Source organism: Manis javanica, chromosome 3, assembly GCF_040802235.1.
Source record: "Manis javanica isolate MJ-LG chromosome 3, MJ_LKY, whole genome shotgun sequence".
In the NCBI taxonomy this organism is placed as follows: Eukaryota; Metazoa; Chordata; class Mammalia; order Pholidota; family Manidae; genus Manis; species Manis javanica.
Window position 1 is genome coordinate 35,299,605 of NC_133158.1, and position 26,754 is coordinate 35,326,358.

The 26,754-nt window shown below is 50.6% G+C and overlaps 1 protein-coding gene across 4 annotated transcripts in view; it reads left to right on the forward strand.

Moving 5' to 3' along the window:
• NUP210 (nucleoporin 210) overlaps positions 1 to 26,754 on the forward strand; it is a 109,734-nt gene that overhangs the window by 44,883 nt on the left and 38,097 nt on the right. For all 4 annotated transcript variants that reach the window (XM_073231108.1, XM_073231105.1, XM_073231107.1 and 1 more), the window contains exons 13-19: positions 568 to 766; positions 6,119 to 6,264; positions 15,882 to 16,103; positions 18,005 to 18,178; positions 23,917 to 24,109; positions 24,669 to 24,775; positions 26,600 to 26,704. In XM_073231108.1, coding sequence (XP_073087209.1) covers positions 568 to 766; positions 6,119 to 6,264; positions 15,882 to 16,103; positions 18,005 to 18,178; positions 23,917 to 24,109; positions 24,669 to 24,775; positions 26,600 to 26,704 — 1,146 coding nt within the window. The remainder of the gene's footprint in view (positions 1 to 567; positions 767 to 6,118; positions 6,265 to 15,881; positions 16,104 to 18,004; positions 18,179 to 23,916; positions 24,110 to 24,668; positions 24,776 to 26,599; positions 26,705 to 26,754) is intronic.

The following is a 26,754-nucleotide window of genomic DNA, read 5'->3' on the forward strand; positions in this document are numbered from 1 at the left end:
CTACAAGACACCTGGTGCTGACTCCCTTTCTCTGAGTCCTGTTCAGATACAACCAGTAGTTCCTGCATGGGGGGGCCCTACACCTGGCTTTTGACCCCTAATGATATGGGAACAACTCACTTAGCAAAGGCGGCAGGTGGGAGTGGTCACCTGCAGCTGAGCCTCTCCAGCCCCATGTCACCTGGCCACCTGACCCTGACTTCAGCCCCTTCTATTACTTCATTTAGGACAGATATGAAAGCTCTGTACATAGTGTGTCCAGTCTCTATCTTCTCTTACATTATTTGGAACATTGATGGATAGGATATTCTAGTCTTTTTATCATGATCCACATAGGCTCGCGCACGTGTGTGCACGCACACACACCCTTATCTAAAGATCGATCTAAGTCTCACATAAAGAGCATTGTATCCAAGACCCTTTAGCCAGAGCATAATTATCAAATATTTGGATAAACTGTGACTGCCTTGCCCTGCTCCTGCCAAGCTTCTTCATCTGAGTAAACGCCTCCTTTCATCTGGTTGCTCAGCCCAAAGCCAGGTGACCCAGCCCATGCCCCATCTGCAGGTATACGTGACCGAGCCCAGCGGCATGGAGTTCACCCCGTGCCAGGTGGAGGCACGTGTGGGCCAGACCCTGGAGCTGCCCTTGAGGATCAATGGCCTCATGCCTGGTAGGGCCGGTGAGGTGGTCACCCTGAGCGACTGCTCCCATTTCGATTTGGTGGTTGAAGTGGAGAACCAGGGCGTGTTCCAGCCCCTCCCAGGTAAGCTGCACTGGTGTACAGGCACTGCCTGGCCTGTCAACATGGGCTGCCCCACATTCCTACACGGAGGGCGTGAGGTAGGGGCAGGTGGTAGTCACAGTATAAGGAGTGGCATCAGCAATGGTCTAGTCTGCGTCTTGCCCACCATGTGACCCACCTCGTCATGCAGCTGTCTGAGCTTTGGTTTCCACAGTCTCAAAAATGAGTGTCATCTTCAAATGCCTCGGGTGCCTAAATGGTTTTCTTGGCTTCACTGGAGATGGATGGTAATTATAGATTTGCTTTGTTTATGTCACTGTATTCCTATTATGTTAATATGTGAGCGCAAGTTAGTTAGTAGTTTAAAACCTATACATGCTTAAGGTACTCTACAAGAAATGTCAAAGAAATAATCAATCCTCCCATGTTTTCTTCCATATGGTACCTCGTAAGCTTTTCTTCTTCCTTCCTATTTACAACCCTTAAATAGAATTCGTGCCTCATATCGAATTTACCGAGTATCATAATTCCTCCAGGTGGTAGAGATACCTTGAGACAAGTGCTGGGCATAGAAGCCACAGGGCATAAATCTGCAAAGAAGTAAAAAGCTAACCTTTTCAAACAATATGGCTTCTCTCTCACTTACCAACTTTACATTTCCCTGTATGGCCCCGGAAGATGACTGGTTAGCCAGAGACGGGTAAGATTCCTCAAAGGAGGAACAACCTAAGACAGGCACAGTCGCAGGGGGGCCATCAGGTGAGAAATTGGGGATCAACAGAGGTAAGGCTCAGAACCTCACCCCCCCTGTTTTGAGAGAAATCTTCTGCATCCGTGGATGTTTTGCTGCCCTTGTCTAGCTTGGATTAATACTTAGTCCATAGGCACACACCTGATCATCTACATTTGCCCTCTTAAAGCACTAAACTATGTTTTCTACCTTTATCTTGCATCTACCTACCACTTCAGCATTTTATTAAAAATAAAAATAATAATAATAATAAAGGGAGAAATGTGGGATCCACATATAAATCAAGTATAAAAATCAAACGAATATTCATATTTGACCTGATTGTTTATAGTTCATAATGTGTGATCAAAACCGAAAGTTTCTGCGATGAATGCCCTTGTACTGTTCACCATGTAAGAATTTATTCACTATGTAAGAATTCGTTCACCATGTAAGAACTTGTTCGTTATGCTTCAGAAGATTGGAGACTGACGAGAATTAGGCTTGAGATGGATTAATGATTGTGCATTGAGCATTGACCCCCCTATACAGAATTTTATTGTTGTTAATAACCATTTGATCAATAAATATGAGAGATGCCCTCTCAAAAAAAAGAAAAAAAAGAAAAAAATAACGAGTGTCATCCTAAACAGAACCTCATGTCACAGTGCCCATTGCAATGCCTGGAAGGCAGTAGGTGTTTCGAATACACTGTGGATGGGTTTTGGCTAGCAACAGAACTATGACGCCTTTGTGACGTGTGACGTTCGCATCTCCAGAGCCCCCACCGCCATGCAGTCTAACTTCATTCTTCAGCATCCCTGCAGGGTTTTGATGGTAACACGGGTAGTGATGGTGGCAGGGGCAGTTAGTTTATGGAGTGCCAACCCTTCCAGGCGCAGGGTAAGCACTTTGTGTGTGTGACCTCATGAGACCTCACAGCCATCATGGGAGGAGGAGCTGTGTTTGGACGAAATGTCAGATGAGGAGACTCTTGACTTGTAGCTGCCCAAGGTCACATGGCGGGATGTGCTCCAGGTCTTGGTATGTCTGACGCTGACCCTGGAGCCTTCGTCCCATGAGAAATGCAACCGCCCAGGGGGCCTCCCAGGGATTCAGCTCCAATTTGCAGATGAAGAAAATCGGACTGAATAGCCATCAGGGGAGGAGTAAGATTTGGACAGGGGCTAGAAATTACAAGGAACAGCATCAGGGGCGCAGAGGTGGGCTTGTCCCTGGGGCGTGGGCACACACAATGGTTCTGGAATGGGACCCTGTCCAGTTGTGAATCACAGAGGGCTCAGACCTCAGCATTCAGGCAGTGGGGAGCTACTGACGGTTTTTGAGCAGAGGAGTGATGACTTGCTCCTGGCATGGTGCAGGAAGCTTAATTAGCTGAGGTGTCTGTAGGATCGCCTGGGGCGCCAAGCGGCTTTACACGCCACTGCTGTGCTTGTGGTTCCTGGTGGAGCTGTTTGAACAGGCGGCCGTGCAGAGGAAGGAGCCCTTGTCTGAAACAGCACCAGGCAAACCACATTCGCCTCCTTGCCTGGAGGCTCTGCTGTGTCCTCTCTGACTGTCCAGAAACTGAGCTTTGTAAAATCTGATGTGTCCTCAGTGAGGCAGCTATTCAGAATGGAGGAAGTCATCAGCGTGCAGGAGAGAGAGGCCCGGTAATGACAGGAGAGGAGCCCAGGCCTCCTTCACCACCCCCCAACCTGTGTCCTGGAGGGGTGTCTGTAGGTTACACCCAGGTACCAAATCATCCAGGAGGCCTCGGAAATAAAGAATGGTTTGGAATCCCATTTCTTCCATGTACTGGCTGTGCAATGTTGGGCAAGTTGCCCAACCTCTCTGAGCCTTGGGTTCTTCATGCATAAAATGGGGATACTAGCCCCTCCCCTGCTGTGAGGGTTATAAATGAATGTCCTTCACAAGGAAGTTTGGTTCTAAGACAGTATTAAAGACAGAAGTCCTGTGGTGTCACAGTTTCCCTTAGAAAACTCCTTAAATGTCTCAGTGTAAAGGATATGCAGCTTTGTGAAGGCTCGTGTGTGGGGCCCAGGTTATATGAGAAATGTGTAACTTACCACCTGGAGCCCAGCCAGGGCAGAGAAACTCGGGTGACCTGGAAACCAGTGTGACTTCAGACTGGGCGGCCAGCATATTGAGTGACCCCTGTTCTGGGCACTGGAGGCTCATGGGACAGATGCTTGGGGGCAGATGTGACCCCTACATCAAGCTAGTGGTTCCCTTTTCTGACTCTGTCTCTCTGCCTCTCAAGTGCGGGTCCTTGAGCTTGCTCAAGTTGAGAGCACACGTGAGGGGACTCGGGTCATAGTTCATCGAAAGGGGCAATCCCAGCTTCCCTCGCAGCCCTGGCCCCAGACCTGCCCCCTTCCCAGCACCAGCTGAGTCATTTTGGGGCTCCCTCCTCTTCCTACTGAAGTTAGCTGCTGGGATCTCATTTCTGCCTCATCCTGATTGTTGATGCCTCCTGGAAAGCCACTTGGCTCATGGGCAGTACTGTGAATCTTTCCCCAGGGCTTCCTGCTGGACCAGGCTCACTTCCTGGGGGTGGCAGCACCTGAGCTCCTGCCCCACCCTGGCCCCTTCAATGCTGCCAGCCTCAGCTGGTTTTAGCTTCCTGGTCCCTGAGTGCCTCCTAAGTTCTGTGCTCTGGGGGTTCCTTGGTAAACACGAGAGGCGTGGTCTCAGCTTCACTGTCCTGGTGGCCTAGCAAGAGAGACAGTTCAGCAGCTGGTTACCATGCCTGGGACAGAGTGCAGCGCCGAGTGCCCTGGGGCGAGGCGGGGTGAGCACAGGCACCCTGAGTGCTGCCCCTCCCGGGTGTGCACCGCACAGACATGCCCAAGCACGCTACCCAGAAGAGACATATAGAAGACGGGTGCCTAAGCCAGTTTGGGGGTGTCTGGGAAGCCTGCTTAGAGAAGCGATAGCGAAGCCTGCTTAGAGAAGCGATAGCTGAGACCTGAGGGATGAGATGGGGAAGATATGGGGGAAGAGTTCTAATGGTATGTCAGAGGCTGGAGATGAGAAAGGGTGGGACGTGCTTCAAGTCCCGCCCCAAATAGGGCTGGGGCCTCCCACTGCAGGGCTGGGGCTGCGTGACGGGTGGGGGGAGGGGAGCCCAGCACTCAGGGAGCACTGGCTGGGGTGCAGGGGGATGCACTGTGTTTCAGGAAGCTTCTGTCGTGCCACTGGAGCCAGTGTGACCCGAGGGCTCCCATTCTTCAGCTCCTCTTCCCAGCTGTGCAGAGGGTGCAGCTCCCTGTCTCATAATTCAGGGCCGTGTCCAGAAAAACGTTTGCCCAGACCCTCTGTACCCCACTGGCAGCCAGCAGGGTCCAGGCTCAGACCTGTCATTGCCCTGTTTGTTTTATCTGTGTAGCTGAACACAAACAGGTCCATTTGGCAGAGATGCAGTTTTCAGGAGCTCATGCGCTCTGCCTGTGGACTCTCTGGCCCCTCCTTCTTCATGGTGTAGGGACTTCTGCCCAGGGCCACAGTGGTGGCCATTGGCAAACCAGCATGGATTGAAACGTGTCCCAAGAGTGTAGAGATTGTACATGATTGTCCACAGCACCTCTAGTCCTAATCTCCCCAAATTGGAAACAACCCAGATGCCCATCCGCTGGTGACTGGACAAACTGTGGAACGTCCTTGGAATGGAATTCTTCTCAGCAATAAAAGGAGCCAGCTACTGATCCTGCAGCAGCTCAGATGAATTTCAGAAACATGCTGCATGAAACAGGGCAGACAGGGTGCACTTCCCTGATGTGACACCTGAGGCAAACCTGATCTACACTGAGACCCCAAGTGGGGGCGTGGCTGCCAGGGACTGGGGCGAGTGGGGGAGTGGTCGTGGATATGGTTCCTTTTGGGAATAACATGTCCTAAAATTAGTGGCAATCGTCGCACACCCCTCTTATGTTGAAGACTACTTGAATCATGTGCTTTAAGTGGGTGACTTGGTGGTATATGAGTCATATCTCAATACAACTATTATTAAAAAAAAAAAAAACTAAACTGGTGTGAAAAATCAGAATGGTACAGTGACTGGCTCTTGGGGGCTGTGGTGGGGGTTGCCTGGGATGGAGCCTGGGCGGCAGTGTGAAGAAGTCTACTGTGGTCTCTTTACACAGTGATGTAATACACATGGATGTGGATAAAAGATCTACAGTGTGAAAAAAATAAGGAGGGAGCTCACCTCTAGTGCTAAGTTGAGGAGGGCAGATGCAAAGGAGTTAATGCCCAGTGGGTCCCTCTGTATAAAATATAGAAGCTTAAGTAAGCTGTGCTTAGAAGTCAGCAAACACTCATTTTCCTTTAGGGGGCGCTGGTGACTGGAAGGGCCCATAGGAGGTTGAGGGTGCAGGGTCATACTGTTTGTTGATCCCTGTCCTGGATGCACAGGGCATGTTCACTTTGTAGGGAGAAAAAAAAATCATTGTAAATTGTATGTTTATTCAGAATAAGAGTACTTTTTGGTATGGGGATTACACTTAAAGTTTTTAAGTTGAAATCAGGTTGTGTATCAAGCCCAGAATGGAAGGAGCCCATCACATCTTTCCTGGCAAAGGTGAGTCCGTGGTGACTCTTGGGTTCTCCTGCTCTTGTAGGCAGGCTGCAGCCAGGAGCTGAGCACTGCAGTGGTGTCAAGGTGAGAGCCGAGGCCCAGGGGTACACCACGCTCCAGGTGAGCTACAGACATGGCCACACCCACCTGAGCGCCCGGATCACCATCGCTGCCTACCTGCCCCTCAAGGTGAGCTGGGGCCCCTGCTGTCCGCTTCCTCCCTTAGCAAATTTGTATTGAAACCCTGATTGGTCAAAATAGTTTTGGGCACAGTAACCTCTCCCTGTGATTTTTGAGCTTAAGTCAGAAAGTATGTAGAAGGGTCGCAATGGCAGGCAGTGTCACTGACATCCCTGTGGATGGAATGCTTCTCACAGGGATCAGGATGGGAGCTTCTGGTCCACCTGAGTTACCCTGCAGGGCACCACAGAAGGTAGAATGGGGACAGTGGCCCTGGCGTGTGATACAGATGCTGGGGCTTTTGGGGACCTGCGTCAGGTCCAGACCCTGCCACTCCCTGACGTCAGGTCCCCCTTTGTCTGTCTGTGGTGGGAGACAGTTAGAACATGCCTGGCTCAGAGCTCCTGGCCTCAGCTGTGACACCAGCTTCCGCACTGGAATCCAGGTCTGACACCAACTCTGTGACTTTGGCTAATTTAATTTCTCTAGGCCTCTGTTTCCCTGCTTGCAAAATGGCACTAATACAACACCTCAGTCATAGGGTTGTGGTGAGGATTGGCTAAGCTCATGAACAAAATGGGCCTAGAACAGTGCCTGCAAGGCAGTGAGCACTCAATAAGAGCTGGTCATTAAATGCAAATAAAAAAGAACTGGACATCCTCCAAGGTGGTTGTGAAGGCCTCTCACAGTGGCTGCCACGCAGCAGGATGGGGAACATATTCGTTACTTACTTGGCTGGAACCCTGCCTGTCACCCAGGAGGCCCAGAGAGGGTGGTTGGCTCCTCCTTCCGGGAGAGCTTATCTTGGGAGCCCGGGAGCCTCCCGCCAGCTCTCCTGCCGGCCTGTTAGCAACTGAATTCCCTGACAGCTGGCGTCCACCTGGAGGACAGCTCTGTCCCCTAGGCTGTGATGACGTGGTTCCTTCTCCCTCTCACCCAGTAGAAGCAAGCCCAGTGACATTAGAATCTTTCGTCTCTGAGCCCCCAGCCCTGGGCACAGTGCCTGTTACAGAGCAGACGGCAGCCAGGGGGGAGGGTAGTGGTGGTTGGGTTTTCTTGAGGTATAACTGATGTACATTATATTCATTTCAGGTATATAAAATAATGATTTTATGGCCCCAGGAAGTCTAGTTAGTATCCATCACCTTACATTTTTTTTCTCATGTTGAGAACTTACTAAGATTTACTGTCTTACAACTTTCAAATATGCAATACAGTGTTGTTAGCTGTAGTTACCATGCTGTACATTGCATCGCTATGACTTAATTTATTTTATAAATAGAGGTTTGTACCTTTTGACTCCTTCCACTAATTTTTGCCTCCTCCCATCCCCAGTCTCTGGTAACCACCAATCTGTGCTCTACATCTGTGATCTTGGTTGGTTGGTTTGATTGATTGTTTTAGATTTCACAAATAAGTGAGATCATATAGTATTTGTCTTTGACTTGTTTCACTCATTTTTGAGCATAATGTCCTCAAGATCCATCCATGTTGTCACAAATGGTAGGATTTCCTTCTTTTTTTGGCTGAATAATATTCTATTGTGTGTGTGTGTGTGTGTGTGTGTGTGTGTGTGTGTGTGTGTGTGTATCACATTTTCTTTATCCATTCATCCAGTGGTGGGCACTTAGGTTGCCTCCACGTTTTGGCTTTTGTAGACAATGCTGCAGGTGAACATGGGGGTGCAGATATCTTTTTGATTTCGTGCTTTCATTTCTTTTGGATAAATTCCCCAAAGTACAATTGCTAGATCATATGGTAGTGCTGTATTTAAGTTTTTGGGAAGGGTTGTTTTATTAAGAATGAATGAGTGGGAAAATGTGTCTAGGACTGAAACCAAGGTCTCCTGACCACCCCAACCCCAACCCCCCAGCCCCCACCCCAGTCCAAAACATCTCTGAATACCTGTGTGCCCATCCCTGCTCTGAACCTCAGGGATAGGACAGGGCAAAAAACACACAGACATCCTTGTCCTCATGCATGGACATTCTGGCAAAGCCAGAAGTACAGACAGACAGTGAATAAACCAAATAAGCAATGTATTTTGTATATGCATGCCAGAAAGAAAATAAAGTATGAAAGGGTGATAATGAGGGTGGCAGTTGACAATGGGGACGTCAAGATCTCTTCACTGATCACTGGACAGGGTGAGAGGGCTCAGAGATGGCAGGAGTCATTGAGGGAGCCCTGCCATAGCCTTCCCCAAGTGGAGCATTTCTCTAGGACCTGGGGAGGAGGCTCTTCAGGCCCTTCCTGGGGGTTTGCTCTGAATGACTAGACTTCATGATTATCTGGGTGTTTGGCAAATGCATCATAGGCCAGTGATTGAGCTCACTATCCTAGAATTGGATTAAGGGTGAAGATGAGGTGGGCATGCCCCCAATCAAGGTGGCTTTCTGGCTGGAGAAATTGTGAAGGATATGGGTCTCTTCTCTTTATATTTATTCTGCCTTGATATCAATTAAGATCAGGCTTATTTGTGAGTAAAAAAATCCCAAAATAACAGCGGCTTAACCAGTGGAGATTTCATTTTTCTTTCACATGAGAGGCTTCACATGGGACTAGTGTGTCAGCTCCATAGTCTTCAGAGACCCAGGTTTCCACCTTTCCTCTTCGTCATCCTGGTATGTGGTTTTTAGCCTCAAAGTTGCCTCATGGTCTGAAAGAGCTGTTGGAGCTCCACCCATCATATCTGCATTCCACATAGCCAGAAGAGGAAAGCTCATCGCTCAGCTGCGTTAGTTTCCTCCAGCAGACTTCTCAGAAGTTTAAAAGAGCAGCTGCCATCTGCATCTCATTGACTAGAACTTAATCTGTTGGCCACATCTACCTGCAAGAGAGGATGGGAATATTCTGGCTAGACCATTTATTACCTTAGTAAAATAGGGGTTCTTTCTCTAAGGAAGAGGGGAGTGTGGAAATGGGGAAGACAGCTAACAGTCATTGCTACAACCTGTGTTGGCTGGACTACTCACTCATCAGGTGACTCTGCAGACAGTGCCGGACACTTCGTTGTACAAGGCCCAACCGGGGAGACAGAGATCTAGTGAGAAGTCTCACACTGTGTGCCCTGGGGGACTGCAGATGCTCAGACAGTTGCAGTGAGCCTAGTAGAGGCAATGGAGAATCCCAGGGGTAACAGGTCACAGATGAACACAGAGGAGGAGGGAATGGAGGCAGGAAGCTCTGCTGGAAGGGTGCTGGAAGTAGTGTGTTGTGTTTCAGGGTGAGCTAGGAGGCTACGGAGTTTCCCTGGGTCAGATCAAGGAGCTTATGAATGCCAGGTCAGGAGCTGGATATTCTCACCCAGCAGTGGGCAGCTGGTGAAGGTCCTCATGTAAGACTTCTCCAGATTGTGCAGGTGCTGCTTAGTCTTGCCTGTTGACTACATGGAACCTCCTGTCTCCTTGGACCAAGGAGGGTTCATAGTTGCCGGTTAGCTAATTCCCTCTGCAGCCAGCACCCCCGTGCCTTTGTCTGCTGCAGAGATTTGGAATGCCTGGACCCACCTGCAGTCTGGGTCTAGGAACCCCACCTGGCTTCCCATTCCACCAGTGTCAGTGCAGACTGAATGCATGGACTCTGGAGCCTCTGGGCCACCCAAGTGCAATGGGGCCTTAACCTCTGACCACCCCACCCCCTCTCTCTTTATCCTAGACCAAGTGGGAGTCTTCCTGCAAAGAGCTGTGTGGCTTCCGTTATCTAGAAATGTGGACTGCCAGCACTAAGGGTCTTTGGATGATCAGACCCACCATCCTATTTTGCAAACTAGGAAAACAGGCCCAGAGAGGAGAGGGTCTAGTCTGAGGGGCATATGTTCTCTCTTCTCTGGCTTTGCCCATATGAACATCTGCACTTGATACCCACTGAGGGGCCTGAATGATTTATGAGCATCTGTCATGAGCTGTGTTGGACATTAACTTATCTCCCTGGCACAGGATTCTGTCGCACTCTTATGCCTGACTGGGAAGAGAATTCCACGTGAAGGTGACATGATTTGCTAGCTGTTAATCAGAGGACATGTGGTGCCTTTGCGCTATCTTTCCTTTTGGGCTGGTCGTGAAAAAGTACTTTGGCATGGTCTGCAGTGACCTGCTTTGTCCCTAGCGGAGTTGTGCTGGTGTGGCCCTGAGACACGGACAAGATCAGGGCATCTGAACTCGGAGCAGACCCAAGTCCACTGGCTGGGTCAACTTGGATGAACTGCTTTGCTTTGCTTGGCTCATGCTTCCATATGTAAAACGGGATACCAGTTAATAATAATTGGTACCAGCAGGAGTCATTTATTGAGCATGTGCTGGACATGTGCTCAGGCATCCATTCATGCTCCCTTGAATCTACAACAACCCCATCAGGCAGGAGTTGTGCTCACATCCCTTTTACAGGGTGGAGAGACTGAACCTTGTAGAGGTTAACTTGCTTAAGGTCATTTATCCAACAAGTGACAGCCTCATTACAGTGGGGACAGAGAAGCAGTCGCACAGATGAACACATAGAAAGTGATGGCAGGCAGTGAGAAGGTGGTGGAGCCAGGAGAGGCGGTGACAAGTGGTAGGAGGTCCTGCCTAGACAGAAGGCCGGAGAAGGCCTCTCCGAGGAGTGACGTTTGAGCAGAGGCATGAGTGACGTGGAGGAGCAGGCCATGTAACTTGTCTTGAGAAAGGGAGCTCCAGGGAGGAGAAGCCAGTGGCTCTGAGGGAAAGGGCCATTTTGATGGTTTCAAAACCTGGGCATGTAGCAAGGTAGAGTCTGCACGTAGGCTTTGTCGAGTGCCCAGGCTCCTGGGAATTGTGTGTGTGGGTACACACCTGGGCACGTGTGCAGGAGGGATGCCTGAGAGTTGGTAACAGAGCAAATTCAAGAAAGAGTTCATAATTACAAAAAAAAAGGTCATAAGGACAGAATTCTCACTGACAAATGATAGCCTTTCTTTGCTAAGGGTTTAATGTAAGTACCCAACCAAGAGAAGCTGTGCCCCCTCGTCCTCAGCAGATCAGCACCTTGTCCCCATCCCTGTCCTCGAGGGTTTGTGCGTCTTAATTCAACTTTGTCACTCAGGTGAGATTCCTCCTCCTACTGAGGTGGTAGCTGGCTGGGGCACTGCTCCAGGTCCAGGCCTGTGGGTGACAGCCAGCTGGTTATTGTTCTGTTCCTGCAAGGATTTCAGCCTGTTGGCAGTTGGGGGATTAGGATCCAGCCCCCATGGGGGTGCGGGCATGGGAGCCGCTAAGCAGAGAGTCGGGCCCTGACGAGTGGGTCAGCATAGCCCTCAGTCCCAGGAGATATCTGCGTCAGCAAGCTGGCACACTGCAGTGGAAGTCCCCCTTGTTGGGCCAGAATGGGAGGAGCAGGAGGCTGGCACCATCTGGGGATGGTTTGTCTGAGCCCGGGCTCATGACATCCCATCCAGGCATTCTAGACTCTACCTGCACAGGGGCCTGAGACTGGATGTTTGCCCTCCGCAGCATAAACACTCCAGACTTTCAAGATTGCAGATGAGCAGGGCTGGGGAAGGCAGGACCTGGAAATAACTGTCAGGTACTCTGTATGTTCTGGATATATAAAAACTGTCAAGGACTCACTCGATGTGTTGACAGCACCCTCCGTGCTCCTTGTACATGGGCTGTTCTGAATTAGAAGTGGCCTCTGCCCTTGTGGACCTGTCTGAGGCAGGCATGGCACCTCCATGTATCCTGTGCCATGCCCACAGCAGACATTGCTAATCGATCCTGACACCCTTCATTGCCAAGTGCTGATTCGGCCTTAGGAGCCAGCTCCATGAAGCTGTCCCACCCCCACCCGCAGCAGCTGTTACCACACAATCAAAGTAACAGTATCTGCAACTCTTGGTCTAAAAGATGCTGGGACTTGTGAGAGGTTAAGGATCGTTTAGTCTAAGAATAGGGGACTGGTGCGCGCTTGGGTATTACAGCATTGAGCTGATTAATCTGTCAGATTTAGATTTATCTCTTTCTGTTTCTTCTCAGTGTTAGGAGTTGCTTTTTGTTTTTGAGTTTTTCTTAATTTTATTTTATTTTTTGCTATAGGTAAGTTTGTGCGGTTCCAAAGTTAAAACATACTAAACAGTGTCCTCAGAAGTCCGGCTTTAATCACTCTTCCCTCTGTCCCTCATCAATAACAATTTTGATTAGTTTCTGGTTTTTCCTTCCAGTGTTTCTTTTTACAAAAATTATATCCTGTCCTTTCCTCTCTTACTCAGAAGGTAATATACCATAAATTCTGTTCTGCACCCTGCTTTTTACTTGATAAATTAACCTAGGAATCTCTCCATATGTGCTCAGAAAGGTCTTTGGTCTTCCATCGTACGGACAGAGCACAGTTTACTTAGCCAGCCCCCTGATGGGTGTTTGTGCTGTTTCCAAGCTTTTGCTCTTAAAAGAAGCACTGCAATACATAGCTTTGTGCCTATGTTTTATATATTCATGGAATTGATGTATCTTCAGAGTCCATTCCTAGAAGGAATATTGGTTGGACAAAGGCCAAATATGTCTGTAATTCTAGTAAATATTACCAGAGTCCCTTCCATCAGGGTTGCACCTTTTTTCCACCTCACTAGGGTACAAGAGAACACATTTCTCAATAATACTGTATTGTATATTTGAAAGTTGCTAAGAGAGTGGATCTTAAAAGTTCTCATCAAAAGAAAAAAATCTGTGACTATGTATGGCGATGGATGCCAACTAGACTTACTGTGGTGATCATTTTGCATATATACAAGTATCGAGCCATTATCATATACCTAAAACTAATATAATGATATATGTCAATAATATCCCAATAAAAACACATTATTTAATTAATTATTTTCAGAGAGTACATGTTTCTTTACAGACTCACCAGCAGAGTGTGTGCTCACACTTTTGTATGTTTGCTAATCATATAGCTGGGAAATCCTATCACAGTGTACTTGTAATTCACTCTGCCTTTTGAAAAAATATTTTTATTTTTCCTATATGGTTTTTCATTTCTCATGGTCGCGATCACACTGCAGATACAGAGGGAAACAGACCCCCTACTCCTGATGAGCCTCTAGGCCGAGCAGGGGGCCAGACTCCCACACATGTCGTGTCCTTGTGTGTGGTGAGCACCAAGGAGGCAGGGCCAGAGGATGAGTCTCTGGGGGCTCCTTGGAGAAGGAAGTGGGCAGGGAGTCAAGGGCAGCAGGGCAGCCTCTGAGGGGCTGGGGACAGGCTGGTCAAGAAGGCGGAACTAAGAGGAGAGAACCTGGCAAGGGCCAGGTTGGGAGAGCCCGAGTCCCGGGGTAGGACGCTGGCCAGGCCCTGCTTCTGAGGAGAGCCGACACTACAGAATAGTTTAATGCAGAGGTTTTGTGTCAGATCTGGGTTGTAGGAAGGGCCTTCTGGCACCTTGTGGAGGGTGGAGTGGAGGGAATAACAGGGAAGCAGGTCAAAAAGTAAGGACATGGTGGCGACCCCAGGGGGACCCTCTATGGAGCAGACCAGCCAAGCCCTCACGAGCAGTCAGGGAGCAGGGCTGCAGGGCCCTTCAAAGGAACCCCTTCTTCAAACCCCAGCTGTGTCGGTGGGTGGGGGTCTCCTCATGTGGAGCAACCATGTCTTCTGGGAGGTGCCATCCCTGCCCTGCTGGGTGGGGCAGCCATGACACCCTCTGCACAGCGGTTAACCTGGGCCAGGAGAGCAGATGAGACCTCTTTGTAAAAGGTTATTTAAGTCATCCTTTGTGTATCAGGTACTTTGAGGATTTACTAATCACTCTTTCTCTCAACAAACAATGACTGAGCACCTATATGTGCCGGGTGCTGTTTGAGGCTGGGAAGAAAGTCTTGCCCCCTGAAGCTCACTCATACATTGTAGGAAGTGTGGAAAACGCAGTGGAATCAAAGGTAAAGGAAACAAACCATCAGTAATTATGTCAGCAAGGACTTGGCCGTCTGTTCCCCTTGGTTGTTGGTTGTGTTTCTTTTTTTTTTTTAAGAATAATAAATACCTGCTTTTAAAAAATTTCAGGGGATGTCCCATATCAGCAAACAGTTCTGTTTCTTGAACCTTCTATGGCTACCTTCAGTTACAATCATTCAGTGCAATGTCCTTGAAGCATTTGAAATGCCTCGAACATCAAAACACTTATCTCAAGCATACCATACTTTTAAGGTAGAAGTATTTTCTGTAGTGGTTACTATGGAGAGTTTGCTGGTTGATCTTTAGTGAAACACATTCCGCAGATACTCCAGTTAACTGAGATTTATATCCATAAGGTCGTGTTACTAGAGACAGAAAAACTTATCTTCAGCACTGTTGAGAGACCTGCTACCAACCCACCTCACTATCTTCTTGAAAATATGAAATGAAATACTACCTTAGGTGAAAAATGTTTACCCTGATTACCGTTATTCAGAAAAACATCAGTTCTTTTAAAGTTGATACTTAAAAGAATTGTGATTGTTTAACTGTCTTCCACACCTCTTTGATGTGCCTCAAACTTAATTACCCATGTTTTTATAAGAAAATCACTTTCCATGGAAAAAAGAATTTTATATGAAAATTTTACTTTGTAGAAAGTGTATAAATGTCATTCTGCCAGACAGACTTCCCACCCACCCCCCATACAGCTGTACCTGCGACATCTGTTGCATCATGAATATGAAACGTTTTACTCCTTGGGTAGAACCGTTTAGGTGACAGAAGTTTGCTGTTCAGCAAGAGCAATTCTATTGGATTTCTTTAAAATTTCACAGTGGTTATTGAAATATTAGTGTCGTATTGCTTCTTGCTGTGTGAGATGATCATCACAATGGTGAACTGCTGTCTGTCTGTCCAGTCACCATCATCACCACCAACACCTCAACCCTAGCACTTCTCAGCAGCATCCCCCATACAGATCATCAGGTATGGCAATGCAGTGATGAGGAATCCAGTCTTAAACTATTTAGATCCTCTGTTTAGATAGGTATTTGTACAAACTCCATTTAGAGTTAAAACTGTCCTATGTAACACATCAGTGTAATACTACAAACCATTCTTTCCTATAAATGCTTTGAAATTTTTCCTTGGGTGCATTAGGATGTATTTCTTCTTAGGACTGTTTTCTGCTTCTGAAAACGTGGTTATGGTCAAACCATAGGGTCAGTTTTGTATCCAGCTCTTCATAAGGGACTCACCTAAGGTCCTATTATATGGATATAACCATGTTTATTTAACCAGCTCCCATGTAGTGGATTTTAGATTGTTGTTTGTGATTTGCTGTAATAAGTAATAAAGCGATGAACTCTTTGTGCATGAACTTGTTTCTCTCCTTCTTTTTCTACTGTCAGGTTATATTCCAGATGTGGGATTCCCAGGTCAAGGGCTGTGGGTATTTTCAGGGCTTTTACCGATTATTTTATAAAAGGGGCAAATCAGTTTATACTCCCCACTGGCAGTATATCCGAGTGAGGACAGGTTTCTTCCCAGAGTGCTCTTAATGCCTCTGGGTCTTGACAAGAACCCTGGGTGTGCTGCACATGAGCAGATCGAGTTCCAGATAGGAGCCGGGGCTTGCCTGACCTCCACAGGACAAGTTAGCAGCATTGTAAGGCCTCCCGGGCACACGTCTCCCAGAGGAACACCAACCTTTTTCTCCCACAGGCTGTGGACCCCTCCTCTGTCGCCTTGGTGACCCTTGGCTCCTCAAAGGAGATGCTGTTTGAAGGAGGTCCCAGACCCTGGGTCCTCGAACCTTCCAAGTTCTTCCGGAATGTCACCTCCGAGGACATGGACAGCATTAGCCTGGCTCTCTTTGGGCCCTCAACCTCCCGGAATTACCAGCAACATTGGATCCTCGTGACCTGCCGGGCCTTGGGCGAGCAGGTGAGAGGGTGGCCACCCCCAGGCCCACCTTGCCCCAAGAGAGGAGTGTAAAGCCACATTCCCTGAGTACTCACAGCACCATTTTATCTAATCCTGAGAGATAGTGGCTATCACTATACCCATTTCATAGCCAGGCACACCAAAGATCGATGAGGTGGGAAGATGGAGTGGACACAGGCAGGTTGGACATGGTACAGCAGTTGAGACCCCTCTGCCCCCATACACATTGGCTTTGATGGAGCTAGCCTGTCCTGGCTGCCTTCCACTGCCGGGGTCTCTCTCTGGGCTTCAGCATTCCCCACCACCAAGTCGGAGGTGGGATGAGAGCTGGGGTCACAGCAGAGGCCTCCAGGGTCAGGAGGGCATCGTGGATCAGTGAGACCTCAGGCCCAGGTTTGGCAGATGTTTTTGGTGTTTCAGGATAAGCTGAGGATGGAAGTATTTTTTTCTGCAAAATCTCTTGATCGTTGTCTTTTTCAATGCTGAAAACCAAAAACGGTAGGAGACTTGGTGGACCCCACGGAGCACATCATGACCCAAACCCCCACAGGGCTAGAGTCGGCCGGATGGAGCAGCAGCTCGCCCTCTGGATTCCCCCATGCTGAGCTCTCCCAAGGCTCAGGGCTGCGTTCTCATTCTGCTTGTCGTAGGGACATACCCCTTGTTCCCAGGGTACCCCAAAGCAGGGAAATGAAAAGCAAGGTGGGAAGCCAGTGTGAATCAAGAAAAAAAAGGAGAGAGCCCATTTCTTTGGGAAATTGACGATTATCTTCACTTGTGTAACAGTGCAAAGAATGTCAAGCAATGTTGAAACACACATGCACGCCACCCAGAGTGCCCTCAAGAAGTTGCCATGAAGGGACAGCCTGGGTGTAAGCAGGAAGATGCCCAGTGAAAGGCCTTACTTCCCACTGGCTTTGTTTTTTTTTAAAAAAATAAACATTAAAGATTAAGAAAAATAAACATATAATGATAAGTAACACCACGGTAAGAATAAACTCAGTCGGGAATGAAGTTAGAGAAGTCCAATCCCTGGCTTGTGTGGGTCGCCTGGGTCCCCTCTATGCTGTAGAATAGGAGTTAGCCCCCCTCCAGTGCTCTGTACTTCAGTTCCCTGGGGCGTCAGTGTGGGAAAGTCGGGCAGAAAGCCAGCCCTTCATCCTGCCTCATGGTCAAGAAGGGTAAGGGACTTCCGGCCCAGACCATTTCGTCCTTCAGAAGGGGTATGTCATTTGAGGGGCCTCTGGTGCTCCCTCAGGCCATGCCATGAGCCACGGTGCTCATGAAACTACGGGTTGGCTTTGAGTGCTGAGGTCCCAGCTCTGAAAGCAAAGATGAGTTTTCCCTTGCTTTTCTTGCCTCTTTAACTTTCACCTCTGCAGCAGGCACCTGAGCTTCTCTGCGAGAGATGGAGGGAGTGAGGGGACCTGTGGCCATAATCCCTTTCTTGGCCCATCCCCACAGGCCTCAGTCCCACAGCGCACACCCTCGTACACCTGCACCTCCTTGTGACGAATGTTTTCAAGTCTGTGTGGATTCCTCACTGAAAACTCAGGGGCTTGTGAATTTGCTAATGCAGCCATGAGGTTTGCACAGGGTCCTGGGAAGCCATTTGGCATGACCCGAGTCAGGCGTCCCTGGGTCAGGGAGCAGGCAATGGGTGTGTCTGACATTTGTAGAGGGCACTAGGGGCTCCCATTGGAAGCTCTCCTGCATGTTGAGAGAGCCCTGCCCGTGCATACGTCCCTGGACCTCTTTATCTTCCTGATGCAGGGGCCATCGTCATTCCCATTCTGCAGAGGAGCACACCGAGTCCGAGGCAGCCCGGTGGCCAGGCAAGGCTCGTGGTGGAGCAAGGACTCAAATTCAGGGGTGTCTGACTGCCACTTCCGTTCCGTCAGGTCATCGCCCTCTCTGTGGGGAACAAGCCCAGTGTCACCAACCCCTTCCCTGCGCTGGAGCCCGCTGTGGTGAAGTTTGTCTGTGCCCCGCCCTCCAGGCTCACCCTGACGCCCGTCTATGCCAGCCCCCAGCTGGACCTGTCATGCCCGCTCCTGCAGCAGAACAAGCAGGTGGTGAGTGGCTGCTCAGGCAGGAGGGTGTGCGTGTGCCAGCGGCCCCGGTCCAGAGCTGCCCCACTGGATCCCCACACTCAGCCAGCCCTGTGTGGTGGGTGCTGCTGTCTCAGGTTCACATATCAGGGGGCCCAACTGGAGAGGTGGGGGGACTCACCAGAGTCACAATTTTTGGTGGCAGTGGCAGTGACTGTAGGGCTTCCCTGGTCCAGACTCGGCTCCCCTCTCTGCATGGCTCTTGGCTTCCTCCTGTGACCAAGGATGCTAAGGTGGGAGCCGTCCTCTGCAGCAGTGTGTGTGTGGTCACGGTGGGGCTGCTGGGGATGGGGACAGGCTGCAGCATTCTCCCTGGGGAGGGGGCAGGGGGCTGTGTTTTGAATGTAAATGTGGGGAATGGGAGATGGTCACTTGGGGTTAGTTACTCTGTCAAGCAGGGATGTAAAGTGACACCCATAGGTCTGGTCCCCTTGGGCTCATGGCCAGTCTCCACCCCAGGACACTGAGACCAGATGACTGGACGTGGAGGATGCGGAAGCCCTCTGTTCAGGGCCAGCAGCATGAACCCTTGTGGCCCATGTCTGCCTCTAGCCCCTTCTCAGAGTGGGAGACTGGGCTTCTTTTCTCTCATGCCTTCAATGTCTATTTGTTGAGCACCTTCTCTATGCCAGTCAGTTTTAGGTTCTGGATACAGAGTACACTTGAATAACACAGTTTGATTCTTTTTTTTTTTTTTTTCACAGTTTGATTCTTACATGGATTCTTTTCAGTAAATCTATTGGAAAATCTTTTGGAGGTTCGCAACAATTTCCAAAAACATTTTTTTTCTCTAGCTTACTTTAAGAATACCATATATAATACATATAACAAAATATATTTGTTAATCAAACGTGTATATTATCAGTAGGGCTTTCTGCCAACAGTAGGCTGTTAGAAAACTTTTGAAGGTATCAAAAGTTGTACACAGATTTTTGATTGTGTGGGAGTCAGTGCCTCTAATTCCCAAGCTGTTCAAGGGTCAGTTATACTCAGGGCTAGTGAGGCACCTGACCCATGGAGGTGACAGGAGACCAAGATGCCACAGACAGGATTGGTCAGAGGTGGGTAAGTGCATGGAAGAAGTAAGGTAAGGTAGGGTGCAAGGCTGGTACCAGTGGAGGAGGGTACATACCACTGCAGGCCCCACAGTCAGGAGATGCCAGCAGAGAAGGGCTGAGGTGAGGGTTCTCCAAGCAGGTAGAACAGCATGTGCAAAGGCCCTGAGGCCAGACCAGTGTCTCTGTGTACCTGCTGCCCACATGGTATTCAGAACAGTGACATGAGCAGGGAACTTTGGCCTCTGTGCCTCGTTGCCATCACAGGACTGTCTTCAAGGCCAGTGTGGTTGCACCCCCTTCGGGGATTTGCCCAGGAGGCTTGGAGGTGGGCAGGCTCCCAAAGGCAGAATATAGATCTGCCCAGCTTCAAGTTCAGTGCCTCCTCGGCGGCCCCTGAAGCTGCTTCTCTGCTCCCAGCCCCTGGGCATGTGCAGCTGCACTCTGACCTGGTGGGGTGCTGAGGTCTGTGTGTCTTCTGGAGCCATCTCTGGTTGGGATCTCTCCGCAGTTTGCCCCAAGAATGCTCAGGGTGTATTCTCTGCATCTCTAGTGGAACCTATCTGAAGCTGAAGTTGGCAGCTTCTCCCACTGAGTAGCAGTGAGATTCGGGATTTGGCCTCTCCGGCTGAAGGAGGAGGGCAGCTTTGTGTTTGGTCTAAATACATCTCTGAAGCTCTGTGGGAGGCACCAGCGTCTGGACTTGGGTATATTTTGCTGTCTGGCATGTGACTCTTGGCTTCATGTGCCCTGCAGCTTTAGTTTGACTTCTCCTGCTGCTCTGGCGATTTGTGGATGGGCTTCCACCCTTCTTTGGGCTTTTCTGATCACGCAGCCAAGACACATGGGTGTGTGGGCCCCACACTACCCTGATGCTGGTCTTGTGTGGGTTGGTGCCTTGATGGCTTTGGTTAAAAGCAAGGATTCTTTGTCAGCCTTGAAGCCCTTTCTTACCTGCCCCTGCAGGGACCGGGCAAGGGATACCCACCTTTATTCTTTCTGGACAGGTAAGGAGAACTGGGCTGAGAGCCCAGAGCCCCTTGGAGTCACCGCCATGAAGCTGGCATTCACCCCGAGCTCAGGCCTGGGTGTCTGTGGCTTGGAGCCGATGACCTTCTTCCCAAGCTGAAAATCAGTGTGTGTTTGGGAAAAGACTTTTTTCCCCCTGACTTTGGAGGCTATTGAGATGAATGTCCTGAAAGTTTTACATTTTAAATCCCTTTTATGTAGTCAGTAAGTTATCCCTTATAGAAAGAATAAAAGCATACTAAGTCTGGGCTCTTCTGGAAAACCCGGCCTGCTGGGTCCACCATTGGTGCGGCCAGGAGCCAGAGAGCAGCCGACACTGACAGGCCCAGCAGCATCAGTCCGTCTGGGGTCTGAGTCCCGCCTCGCCTGTGGGCTGATGGTGGCCTTCTAGGGTTGTTTCAGGGGATAAACTTAACTGGATGGGCATGTTCAGAGTAATTGTTAATGCTTCCTGCTAAAATCCCGCAGTGGTTAACATCCTAGTCATCAGATGTAAAAGCCAGAGCCCCTCTGGGACCTGCAGGGCCGGCGTCCTGGCCGCCGTCACTCTTTCCCTCCCGCCCAGCCCCATCCTGCTTGGATGCCCTGTCCCTCCCCGAGCAGCCAGAACGTGCCCTACGGGGTTTCTTGACTTGCTGGGCCCTCTGGCTGGAGTTCTCCCTGTGTCCCCAGGCCTGCCCTACTGCCTTCTGTTCTTTATTCCAATGTTAGCTTCTTGGTGAGGCGTCTTCAGTCTTCAGACCTCATCTAAGGTCTCACCCCTGCTCCTGACAGTTTTTTTAATTCCAGCTGCCTTCCTCCACTGCCCTCAAGCACTTAACATCACCTAACACTGTAGAATTTATGTTTTTCTTTCCTCTTTGTGAGTCTGTAGAACCGAGCCAGGCTCATGGTAGGAGTTCAGTATATGTGGTGGATGAATGAGCATGCAAATAAATGTAGTGTTTGTGTCCCTGTTCTCTTTTGCCCTTGCCTCTTGTAGGCTCAAATGCCTGGAGAGGCCAGGTGGGGGCGCTGCGGAAGAAAGGTGCATGGGGTGGGCAGATGGTGTAGACCTGGGGAGCAGGTGCTCAGCTCAACCCCAGGTTGGCCAAACCTCATTTTCAAAAATAAAAACCTCAGATCTACATGCATCTTTCCTGTCTTTAAATATTGGCTACTTGCCAGGCAAGCCGTGTCTGTCCGGCTCTCTGCTGTGACCTCTGAGTCAGCCAGGTTGTCTCTCTCGACTGAAGGATGATGGTAAGGCAGCGGAGCATGACTCTGAATTGGCTTGCACGTGTCGTAGATCTCTCTCGCCAGGAAATAATGGACTTCGAACATGAAATTGCCGTGTGATCCATTAGTCCTGGGGTTCCAGAGGTTTGAGCTGATCAGGCATGGCCTCTGCGATTTATGGTCTCACCAGGGAACCTTGGGAAAGATATATGCCTGCTATATACCTGGGTACAGTATCAATTTAGTTTTACATCTCTGCAAAGCCAGAGGCCGCCCAAGACGTGTGTGCAGAATAAATTATGGGCAAGGCCAGATACCAGAACGGAGCTGACTGGTCAGAGTGACAGAGTGGGACCAGTCTCTGGCCTAAGCCTGGTGCTCTGAGCAGGTCATCCAGTGTTCAGCTCACTGGTTGAGCACCAGTTGTATGACAGAAGAGATTGGCTGGGGTTTGGATGGAGCGGCACCGGGGAGAGGCTGGATGGTGTCAGGGATGGCCTTTGGGCTTTCAAATTAGAGTGGCAGAGTTCTACCCCTAAACCTATGTGACCTTGGGCAAGTTGCTTAACATCTTCAAACCTCAGGTTCCACAGTGTAAAGTGGGGATAATGTGGTCTCAAACGGCCATTGGAAGGATTCTGTACGCTTGCAGGCATGCTTGGTACAGTGTTAATGTTCTTCCTGGGATAGCAGGAGGGTGGGAAGTATTAGTTTTTCACCTAGGATTGCATTTGGGGGAAGGTGCAGGGATCTGGAATGTGCCCTTTGTCCCCGCCCACAGCCACAGCTCCCCACCTCACATCCAGAGTTATCACAAAATCCTCTGCATCCCCAGCTGACTGTGCTGGCCTGCATTTAGAATTTGTAAGATGCTTTGGCCCAGTGTTCCCTGGGAGCAAGAGAGCTAGGGCTTTGGAAGGAGCCCTGAAAATGGAGGCAGGGACTTTGTGACTCCATCAGTCAGGGGAGGCTCAGCTCGGCTGTGGTAACGAACAGCCCCAAATCCCAGGCTCAACTCGGCTGCAGTAATAGACAGGCCCAGTTCACACAGCACAGGCTCGCTTGCTCACAGTGCATGTACATTGCAGGTAGGCTGGGCGATGTTATTTTCCTTCTAAGACATAGACACTGAAGCAGCTGCCATGTTGTTGAATGTGGCCAAGTGACACTGTGTGGAGAAGAGAGCATGGCAGGTCATTTCACTGGCCAAAGAAAGTGATGTGGACACTCCCGACCACAAAGGCCAGAGGATTACAGTCTTTCCTTCTGGACCTTGGCTGGCTGGAGAATTGGACATTTGTAAACATGGCTGATGACTGCCCATTTCCCTACTTGAGCCATACTCTTTAAAATCTTGCATGACCCTTATTAAAAACAGACTACTGGGTTCTGTTGTGATTTCTACTTCATAGATGGGGAAACTGAGGCTCTGGGACATCAACAACTTGCCTGGTGGCAAGAAGCAGAGCAGGTGTTCAAGTCCAGGCTGTGGGACCCGGCTGTTTATGCACTTAGGGTCCCGGCTTTGCTGCCTACCCAGCCTGAGGCAGGGAGGGAAAGGCATGAACCAGCATCTGGGATTAATGAGAATAATTTGATATGGGCTCAAAGGGGTGGATTTGGTCAGAGAGCAGAGGTAATGATAAAGTAGTAGGAGCTTGGGGTCTGGAACGAGCTCAGAAGTTGTGCCGCTCATCTACTGAGCCACTTTTGATTCATTCCTTCTCTGCCTTGGGACTCTGCTTCTTCACCCTTAGTATGGGGGTGACAGCTCCTGCCTCACCGGGGTATTTAAGGATCACGTGATAACTTGGCTTTAAAGGAACTTTGCAAACTGAATGGCTCTGGGACATTTTAGGGGTTGTCATTGGCATTCCTGTTAAGCCTCTGTGGGGGATGTCCAGGAGGGGCTGTGGTAGACATGGGGTGGGGAGGGGTTGGCAAAGGTTTGGAAAGGCGAGGGCGAGAGGAAGATCAGCCCGCCAACCTCAGCACCACCAACATTTTGGTCCAGATCCTTTCTTGTGGGGCTGTCCTGTGCATTGCATGGTGGTCTGCAGCACCCCTGACCTATACCCACTGGATGCCAGTTGCACCCCCCATGATTCTGACAACCAAACATGCATCCAGACATTGCCAAGGCCCTCTGGGGGATGGGGTGGGCGGCGAACTTGTTCTGTGTTGAGGACCATGGGCTGGAGGAGGCCAGGTTGGACAGGGCTATGGGGCACCATGGCAGTGGGCAGCTGTGAGGACTGGGTAGTGAACCGCCCCCACTTTCTCACCAGGACCCTACAAGTCCACAAGGCAGCCAGCTGAGCTCAGGGTGCACCATGTGGTCAGGAGGAGTGGTGCTCAGGCCTGGATGTGGCCATGGCAGCTGACCTTTTCTTCTTGCAGGTTCCAGTCTCCAGCCACCGCAGTCCCCGACTGGACCTGGCTGCCTATGACCAGCAGGGCCGCAGGTTTGACAACTTCAGCTCCCTGAGCATCCAGTGGGAGTCCACCAGGCCACTTCTGGCCAGCATAGAGCTTGACCTGCCCATGCAGCTGGTGGCCCGGGATGATGGAAGTGGCCAGAAGAAGTTGCATGGTGAGCTGGGTGGCAAGCCCCATGGCCTGGGCAGGAGGACAGAGTAGTGACACCCCAGACAGACGAGAGGTTTGCTGGGGAGAGCTGGCAGCTGTCAAGAGCTGTCATCTATGATGCCCCTTTGTCTAGGGGTAAAATCTAGGGAGCATCGTGAACTCGCTGCCCACCTTTGATCCTGCACAGACATCCTGTGAGGCAGGGGCTAGAATCTCTATTTCAGAGATGGGGGAACAGGCTTGGGGCACATAGCAGGTAAGTGTCCAATCGCAGGTTGTATGGAGCAGCCAGGCACCAAGACCTTTGCTGCTCTGAGTCCCGCTGCCTTCGCAAACCCCTCAGCAGCCAGAAGTGAGTCCAGCTACTGCTGCCCATCTAAGCTGCTCCATGGAACCTCACTCCAGGCCTGTTAACTCCTATAGTACATGCAGTTTAAACAAAGTCGGTATCTACTTTTAGGACTGTGGGACATTTAAAACTGCAAATCAAAAGTGGGGTGGGGCTGCTTCACAGGCAGCAATGGGGCACAAATCCAACATGGGCTTCTCTCTCCCTGGACCAGGTTTTCAGGCCGTTTCAGTTCACCAGGCATCGGGAACCACAGCCGTCTCCGCCACGGCGACAGGCCACCAGCAGTCCCACCTGAGCGCAGCCAGAGTGAAGCAGCCGGTAGCTCCCAGGGCCACTGGTGGTGGGACCCTGCTTCTGTCTGAGCTCTGCCCAGTGTCGCCGAGTCCTGAGCCCCTCACTGGGCCCTTCCCTCAGCTCACCACCCCTTCCCTGAATTGCTGGCCTTCTGCCCCTGGTCCCTCTAGCCCCCGACATGCCCTGCATTTGGGCAACTAGAGGGAGCCTCCTAAAAGGCACCTCGGTCCTGCCACCTCTTGGCTCTGGTGCACAGCCCTGGGCGCCCTTGGCCCTGCAGGAGGAGGCCGTCTTCACCGTCAGCCATGGCCTGCCCTTGCAGCCTCTTCCCCCATGGTCCTAACCTCAGACTCCACCCCACGTGCCCAGGTGGTTCAGGCCTCTGTGCTTTTGAGCTTCCAGTTCCCACTGCCTGGAAGGCTGTCTCCTTCCTCCTCTTACTCTGCCCCACCAGGTGGCTTCCTGTCCTTGGGGTCCCAGCCGCCTTATCAGTTCCTCTGTGGAGCAGTCCCTGAACCCCCGGCAGAAAGGAGCTGCTTCTGGCCTAGATCCCAGAGCCCCTGCTGCCCCCCACTATCATAGCGCAGACCCCCACCACACACACACCGTGTCCGCCATCTGCATACACGTGGACCATGGCTGCTGGACCACACCTCCCCATCCTGGCATCTCACAGGGCCCCAGGCCCAAGACTGGTCCTACCTCGATGACACCCACCCCATTGTAGGGAGAGGCGTCAGTCAGTTTATGTTTTGAGTGGGTGGAGGCAGCAGATACTGGCCAGAAAGGGAAAGTGCGGCCAGATTCCAAGGGCCCAAATGCCAGGATGAGGAGCTTGAATTGTCTCCTGGGTGGTGGGGAACAGGGGAAGCTTTTGAAGAGGGTGTGACCCCCATGGAAGCAGCACTGGGGAGGCTGGCCTAGAGGAGGTAGCCCTGAAGGAGCATGCCTGTGCATCCTCATGGCTTAGCCCTCACTTGTCCCCATGGGCACCAGGAATCCCTTGGCTTCAGTGGCCTCCCTGCTGGGGCATGAATACCCCGAACAGATCCCCCCTCTGTCTTGATGCTCCTTGGCTTGTGGGCTTTTCTCTCTTGATTGACATCACTTATGCCTTTGTTTCCTTTAGCCTCTGCTCACCTGAGAGCGATTGTCCTCCACTCACCCCTCATTGCCTTCACAATCATGTGATGCTCCATCCCTTTCTGTCATTCATTTACTTTTTCTTTCTAATCCTTGCATGAGATTGAATTTGCATAATCCCCCTATGGGCAGTGGTTGAAGCTCTAGTCCTATCATGGTACCTGGCCCAGAGTAGGTGCTCCATTATGTGAGTACATGGGTGGGACCCAGCAATCTCCCTGGAGTAACATGGGCAGGCCACAGAAAGGCTCAGAGAGGCACACCACCTGATGAGGGTGGGTCGTGCTTGTTTTCCCAGGAGCCCACCATGGGGACACCTCCATGACCCCTTCACATCCCAGTCTGGTTCTCTGCTGTTGGCTCCAGTCCTTGTCCTACCCACATGGCACTGTAGCTGCAGTTTGCTGTGTGCTCCCCCACTTCCCTGGGGTGTGTGTAAATTGCCCTTCTCATGGGGGACTGGCAGATGGGATGGGGTACCCACCTTGGCAGGATTATGGATGTCTTAAAGGAATGTGGCTCCTTGGTTGGGCTCGGAGCACAGTGGTTTTACTGAGGCTTGAGTCCCTGATGTAATGAGTGCCCTGGGATGACTCCAGGACCTGGGGCTTCTACTTCTACTCTTCCGGGGTTGGGAGCCTGTGGGCTGGCCTGGGGTTGGCCTGTGGCCTGATGGATCTGATGACGCTGGCCTTGCCCCTTCAGCATGAGCCTCTAGTGCCTGTGTCAGCCTCCATTGAACTCATCCTGGTGGAGGATGTGAGAGTGAGTCCAGAAGAGGTGACCATCTACAACCACCCCGGCGTGCAGGTATGGTCCTCTTCTTGCACCCGACTGCCTGGGTGTGAATGGGGGCACCT